At 46.7% G+C, this 7,797-nt stretch overlaps 1 protein-coding gene across 1 annotated transcript; it reads left to right on the forward strand.

Annotated features, from left to right (window-relative positions):
• The first annotated feature begins 2,762 nt into the window (after positions 1 to 2,762).
• LOC123077713 (monoacylglycerol lipase) lies at positions 2,763 to 6,940 on the forward strand. Its single transcript, XM_044500015.1, has 7 exons — positions 2,763 to 3,229; positions 4,639 to 4,677; positions 4,808 to 4,878; positions 5,465 to 5,529; positions 5,646 to 5,735; positions 5,958 to 6,050; positions 6,264 to 6,940. Exons 1-7 carry the CDS (start codon positions 2,835 to 2,837, stop codon positions 6,678 to 6,680), a joined length of 1,170 nt encoding a protein of 389 aa, XP_044355950.1. The 5' UTR covers positions 2,763 to 2,834; the 3' UTR covers positions 6,681 to 6,940.
• Positions 6,941 to 7,797: the final 857 nt, after the last annotated feature.

Raw genomic sequence — 7,797 nt, forward strand, 5'->3', positions numbered from 1 at the left:
ATTCCTTCATAGTTATTTCAAAGCTAGGGGCCATTGCCCCCCACCCCCCCGACAACAACATAGGTCCGCCATTGCCAGATATGAATAGTAAATTCGAAAAAGAGTTAGACCCATGCTTGAGTGTGCTAGGGGTGTACAAAAATTTATGGACAAATAACATTCGAGGAGCTCTATATAAGAAACAATCGGCTGCCAATGAAACTTAAAAAAAACATTTTGGAGGCTTTTTTCTAAAGCTCCTTGAATGTCAGTTCACCATGAAAAATTGCACACTCCTATAGCATACTCAAGCATGTTTAGATGAGCCTTTTTCATGAATACACATTGTTGTGTATCTTTGCTTTGATAGGTTGAGAAAGAGTTATAGTGAGCAGCCCCAGGGGATGTGCGCTAGAAGGCGTCCCGTAGGATGACCATGACCAGAACTCATGCCTTGGCTAGAACCCAACAGAGACACAACAACAAGAATGTAGCACCACTAATATTCGTTCCAATTTGATAAACTGGATGGTCTTTCATGTTGTTAACGGAAGCCACCATGTGCATTAGGATCATCATGGAAAGGACCCATGCATCGAGACCAAGATCAACATAGAGAGGGCCCATGCATTAGGATCAAGATCAGCATTGAGAGGCCCAGGGCGTGCAACCTAGGTGTGTGGGGCCCACATGGATCCCCTGACCTTCTCTCTGCTACACATCGTATTCCCCAACACAAAATTCATAGAGAAATTTTTATTATTTTTCCGTTGCTAAGTGGAAGAGAGAACCCTACTCTTCTCCCAGAGGGCTCATCCCGCTGGATCCACCACTTCCGATCGGGAGAATTCGAGGCCATTGTCATACTCAACACGAAGGCATCATTGGGGTCACCTTCATCCAGTTCATCTACAACACCAAACCCCCTCTCCATCACCATCTATGAGCACATGCTATAAATCGGTAACCGTGATGACTTTCAGATGCTAATTGTTGTTTACTAGTTGATGTTTTTTTATTGGTGAAAGGTTTATGCTATCAAATTTTGCAAGTTCATTGGGTTTACCTTGCAAGTAATGTATCTCAATGATAAAAAAGAGAAAAATATTTGTAATGTGTTATTACAAGTTAAAATGATAGTTGCCCATGTGAGGAATATGAGGTAAAGAGATTATATTATCGACATTATGTCAACTTTCCTAATGATATACTCTGTTTTATTACTTAATACTTATGCATGCTTATGAGTGATATTTGGGTGGAGTATTAGCTATAGATTAATATCGGATAACTGTCTTTAGAAATAAGGGCATGATGCCTATATACAAAGCTTGCGTTTGGGGGGCCACTAGGATTTCTATTGGAACTTGAGATTATGGATAATCTATGGAATCTTCCATGATAGGGGCAAAGTGGATCGTGTTGGGGACGGGGTTCATGTTACCTCACTGGATGAAAACGACGATGATATATGCAGCTTCATCAATCAAAGACGGAATTAGCGATAAGGATAAGATGAAGATGATTCACAATGCATCGTAGGTGCGTCGGTGAGCTATATGAGAAGATATGGCTTTTGGCGACGAGGTTCGCCTGGGACTATTTAGTGTCCTACCTATCTTGAGAACTTATGTGCACCATGTGGCCTCACAATTTCTGACGTAAGTTCGTCAAGAGGTATGATGGTAATACCGACCCTGAGGAGTTCCTAGCCATCTACACCACTACAACCGATGCGTAGAGGAAGGCATACATGAGGTAGCGAAACACCTCATCGCCATTCTAACGGGGACATCCCTCCAACGGTTCATGAACCTCCCTTGAGGCTCTATTTGGAATAGGAACAAGTTGGTGGATATGTTCCATAGTAATTTTAAAGGAACCTTCTCTCGACCTACCCGAGAGATCACCGTCAATGTCCCCTAGGGTGAGGGGGCGGGGGCTTAGAGATTTTGTTGCCAATTTTACATGAACAAGGAATACGGTCCCCAACATCACAAACGATATGGTGATCTCTATCTTCAACAAATTTGACACAAAAATACATATCTCTGTAATCATGCCAATATCTGGTGTAGAATTTAAAAGGTAACTTATACTAGTGGTAATTTATTGTCTAATAATAAATGTATGTACACTGGTTAGGAAGGCAATCTACTTTTTTTCGAGTGGAAGAAAGGCAATCTACTTAGTAGTACTATCTCTTAGTGTCATATCTAACAATTAATTTTCTGTAATCTAAAATCATGTGGTGATAACGGTTGATAAGGGGGCGAACCAATCTGTGGTTGGATGGTTAGAAGGACAGTGATATCCCAGCCCACTAGGGTTCAAGTCCTAGACTCGACATTGGTGCTCGTTTATTCCTGGATTTATTTCAGGCTTTCGGCAATGTTCATTTAGTGGAGGGGACGTTCTCACTGACTGCGATGTGTCTGTGGTGACTTTGTAAAATTTCAAGATACTATGGCGGTTCAGTCTGTTAAAGGTGCTTATAGCGGTGAGTGCATGCTAGTGTACGTACCATGTTAAAAAAAAGTTGACGAGGGGAGTGACGTATGGGACCGTGGCATAGCACAGCTGTTAGCTGGACTGCTGATCCGTTACAACTGTCAGTGGGATCACCATCTCCTCACTTCTCCTCTCAAATGAAAAAAAAAACACTATTAATAAGTAAGGAGATTAAAAAACAACTTGAGAATACGGATTTCCAGGAAGGGAACAAACAAGCCACGCTCTCGCCACAGTCCAATCTTCCCCCGCTATAAATACGCGCGGGCGGCCCACGAAGCCCGCGGCCGCGTAAAACGCGAAGAAAAAGTAAAGCACAAAAAACGCGCAGCGGTGGGAGAGCCATGGAGATGGGCGGCGACGAGATGATGATGACCTCGGGCGCCACGGGCCGGATCGTGCCCGTCTTCCGCTCCGTGCTCTCCCGCCGCGCGCTGCTCCGCCTGGCCGTCGCGCTCCACTCGCTCTTCCTCTGGCTGCTCCTCCTCGTCGGCCGCCGCCGCCGCCCCGACGCCGCGAGCCCGGCGGAGCCCGGCCGCCTGGGGAAGGCCAGGAGCAGGCGCAGGGCCGCGGAGGAGGAGGACGTGCGCCGCCGCCGGGCGCTCGCGGAGGAGGTGCCCATGGTGGAGGACGACGCGGACGCGGACGGCAGGACGTGCGGCACCTTCGTCATCGCCGGGGCCAGGCGGAACGCGCTCTTCTGCCGCGTCTGGGCGCCGGCGGCCGGCGCGGAGACGAGGTGAGCCTGAGCCCGTCCGCCCGTCCCGTGGCGTGTGCGATTGAATTGCCTTCCGTGGACCCTGGGGGTTTCGGTCGCTGTGGAAATTGGTGGTTTCCTTTTGTTCCTTTGTGTGGATTTCGCTTTCCTGGTTCCTGGTTTTTTACTTGTCACTTTTCTTTTTGTTGTATTTATATCATATCGGTGGAGCGCTGGGGGAACGGTAGTTCGTGGACTTTGGCCTTACCCAGAAGGGATTTGTTCTTTCGTTTGAACCAGTCAATCACGTAGGTTTTTCTGCGAGAGTTCTGGGCATTTCGTTGACAATATTACAAGGAATTTTCCCCTAAAAAATATAACAAGGATTTTCTTCGGGTCTTTGACCCCTTAGGAACTTTGCTAATTTGCGAATTGTGCGTTGTGAATAGTTCTCTTGCGGCTTTGGCACTCTTCTCTGATGCCAACGGGTGGTAATTTCAGTTAAAGTTGCAATTTTCTGCTCCTGTTTAGGCGATTCTGGTGTAGTAATGGCAAGGCGCGATGCGCATTTAGATCATGCATACTAGCTGCGGTTTTGATCACGCGATTAGAGTGCTTTACCAGATACCTGGACCTAGTGTTTCACAGAAGACTTTGCGGCTGGTGCTCTACTCATAAAGAGACGTGCCGTGCGATGCACGTTGAGTACATCCAAAAAAATTCAGATCTCCACCGATCTTTGCATTCGTAGTCATTACCCCTGTCAATGATGATGCATGGGGTTTGTCCTCATCGCAGAGCTGCTGTTTTAGGTTGTCATATTTCTTGTACGCGTCTCTCCTTCGGAACCTGAGCTAGTTGACTAAAATAACTATAGCTTTGTGCAGTTTTTTTTGTGATAGTGTGAAGCAACTTTGAAATACAGGAAAGGGGGAACAAGTAAAGTGGAACGGATCAGGAGAATATAAGCTGACGCTTATCTCCAACCTCTGTTCCATTCTTATCTCTCAGTTCTCCATGGAAAACCTTAACGTAATGTCTCCATGTGACACCGGAAAACTTAGCTATCAAGAAAGGGGGAGCCGGATTTTTCTTAATTCTTTAATGCGCCCACTTTGCGCAACCAAAGTGTTGATTATTCTTGACATGACCCAGTGTGTAGTTACCTGAGCTGACCGTCAACTCTGTTTTCAATATGAATGACATAATAGTCAAACAACCTAGCAAGCAAATGGTGAAAAGGGAGATAACCACAACTAATTTAGGTAATCCGCCACCGCTAATGTTGCTGACTGGTTTTATGGCTCCACATGTGTGAACACCTTTTGAAGATTATGGTTCTGTTTCAGTCTCTTTCATTAGAAATCAGAAGTTTGAAGTATCAAACTGAACCCTTCTTTCACTTGCAGTCACGCAATTTTGTATTGACAATTTTTCCTCTTTTGCTTTAGGGGCATTCTGCTCATCGTACATGGGCTCAATGAGCATAGGTAAGCAAATCCTGTTGAGTCATTCCCCTCCAGTCCTCCAAGCCTCAGCATGGTGGTGTGCCTACCTATATTTTTCATATCCTCCTTGTATTGAAGGCATTACTGAATGTACTTTGATCTTGCGTTTCAGTGGGAGGTATTTGCATTTTGCCGAGCAGCTAACATCATGTGGCTTTGGAGTATATGCAATGGATTGGATAGGTAAGGAAACCTACTTGTGGTTTTCTGAACATGTGTTCTTCTGGTATATTATAGGAAATGTTACACATGGTTGGTTTGGTGGGAAATCAGTGCTATATTTAGAAATAAAGTAAATGAATGATCAATTTTGAGGGATGTTGTTCGATCTTACATAATTATTCCTCGGAGAAAATCTAACTAACTGTTAGTTCTTAATTGCTTCGTATGGGCAAAAACTACTAGGAAACTAGAATAAATTACTACTCCGAGTACTATTTTTTTTTTGTGTGTGTGGATCATGTAGGTATCAAACTAACTAGGTGTTAGCTGTCTGGTACTGGTAATGTTATGACAACATTTAAAACCAGATATTAGTTTTTTTATAGCATGTTATAAGGTAAAATATAAGCAACGGCGCTAAGGTTGTCATGCTGTACCCGCATAGTTTTGGATTCTTACCTTGCAACTCATGCCCATAAATCAAGCAGTACTTTCAGAAAAACATTCGTGGTTTTCAATCTCTTTGGTCCTATTAGGTGTGAGCATGCCTGTTGAATTTTGCATTCATTTCAACGTCAACAGGCTAACATGAGCTTACGCTTAACAGGTCATGGTGGCAGTGATGGTCTGCACGGTTATGTTCCTTCTCTCGATTATGTCATAGAAGACATGGTAAGTCTCTGTCTGTCCACCTACTTCTACATTCTGTTCAAGGTTTTTCGATGGAAGGCACAAAGCTATTCTGTTCCTGATTGCTAATGTAATGCTATATTATCATCTCTGAACAGGAAGTACTTCTTGATAAAATTATGCTGGAGAATCCAGATGTTCCTTGTTTTCTACTCGGTCACTCCACTGGTGGAGCTGTTGTTTTGAAGGTATGGCTTGTCGAATTAAATTGCTTTTTCTCATCGGTATTTAGGCCAGATCTAGACACTGACCCTACTCCTCTGGGCCTGTGAACAATGGATACCCTGACGGCGGAGAATGGTGCAAAGCATTAACAAAATAGCCTGGTTGAAATGGTTTGGCTAACGATGCTCATTTAACGCTTAATTTTCTTGTTTCATGCGTGCTCATCACTGGCTGTCATCTTGCAGGCGTCGCTGTACGCCCATATCAGAACCAGACTGGAAGGAATCATCCTGACTTCACCAGCTGTGCGTGTAAAACCAGCGCATCCGATAGTTGGGGTAATATTACTATTCCGGTTTCCTATTATTATTCCGAATTATCCTGATTTGAGAACTTTTGATATTGTACGCTCATATCAAAAGCAGAGCTACTTTAGAAGCTCTGCTTTTGAATTCATCCACAAATCCAAAACTTAAAATTGGCCACACATATTTGTTTTACCTGCATGCCAAGTTGTGTTTCATCACTGAGACTTGCCTGAATCAATGCAGGCCGTGGCACCGATATTCTCTCTGATAGCACCCAAGTTCCAATTCAAGGGAGCCAACAAGCGCGGCATCCCGGTGTCGCGCGACCCCGCCGCACTGCTAGCGAAGTACTCTGACCCGCTGGTCTACACGGGGCCGATCAGGGTCCGTACGGGCCACGAGATCCTGCGCATCTCCTCCTACCTGCTGCACAACCTGAAGAAGGTGACGGTCCCGTTCGTGGTCCTGCACGGCACGGCGGACCGTGTGACGGACCCGCTGGCCTCGCGGGAGCTCTACACGGAGGCCGCGTCGAGGCACAAGGACCTGCGTCTGTACGAGGGGTTCCTCCACGACCTGCTCTTCGAGCCCGAGCGCGACGAGATCGCCGCCGACATCATCGGGTGGATGGACCGGACGCTCGGCCTGCAGGCCGTATGAAGGGTAGCTGTTGTCTGAAGATGGGGGAGGAGTTGAACACTCGTGTGCAGATCGCTCCAGTCACAGCCATGGGATTGCAGCCATGGGCTTCATGGCATGGCAAGACATGCATGATGGCTTTGGTCTGGTTCTTGATTGTATTCTTTGCCGTGATCCTCATCTTACGATGCTGCCGGTGCAGACCGGTGAATTGAAATGCCAGTGGCTTGTGGTTTGTATGAATGCTACACTATCTATAATAACAAAAGGGGTGAAAAGAATGACGCGTACTGCTGGCCTGCAAAACCTTTCTCGATCCTGTAAAGTTTGTTGCCCCAATTATTGGCACTACGTATTCCGACCTGCAAACCTGTAAAATGAAAACAAGCAGCTGCACGTATCCTGGCGGTTAGCTGTCTCGGACCAACATGTGCCAACTGCAAGTGGTTGGGAGGGACCGTTTTGTTGGCAGTTTCGAGTCAACAATTGCGAGCGGTAGATTATTGATTGGACATGTTCGGCTGATTATATGAAACTAGGTGCAGATAGTATAATTCCTCCCGCGGATAGATTTTCTGGCTGGTGGCTCTCCTGCAGCAACGTGTGCCGTTGGCGGCCAAGTGGTAGCCGGGGACGGTTGACAGTTTCAAGCAAAGGTCAGCACTGGTGAATGGTAGTTGGTGGGTAGGTGGTCCGAAGTCATGTGCGCGAGGACATGCTCCCTTCAAAAGCGTTGTTCAAGTTTCAGCTTTGCTGGTGTTTGAACCACCGTCAAATCCCCCGCGACGTTTGCCAAGTCTCTTGGCACAATATGTCTCGCCACGTTTTTAGGAATGGCTAGTTATTGAAGATAGGGCTAAAAGAACCCCCGCGTCGTAACTGCCCCCGCGTCGTCCGGACGGGCGACACGGGAGGCGATCTCGATCTGCTTTTTCTGGTCGTCCCCATCTCCGATTCCAACCCTCGCCGCTGCCTGATGCTGCCGGCAGGCAAAGCCTGCACAGCCCATGGTGGCGGCGGGGTGCCGGGTAGTTCCACCGCGGCCATTCATGGCGGCGACTCGAAGTGAGCAGCAGCGGCGGCAAAGAGCGCATCGATGATCTGGGGCAGCGGCAGGGCGCTACACGCTCAACAGCGG

This window comes from Triticum aestivum, chromosome 3D (genome assembly GCF_018294505.1).
Source record: "Triticum aestivum cultivar Chinese Spring chromosome 3D, IWGSC CS RefSeq v2.1, whole genome shotgun sequence".
Classification (NCBI taxonomy): domain Eukaryota; kingdom Viridiplantae; phylum Streptophyta; class Magnoliopsida; order Poales; family Poaceae; genus Triticum; species Triticum aestivum.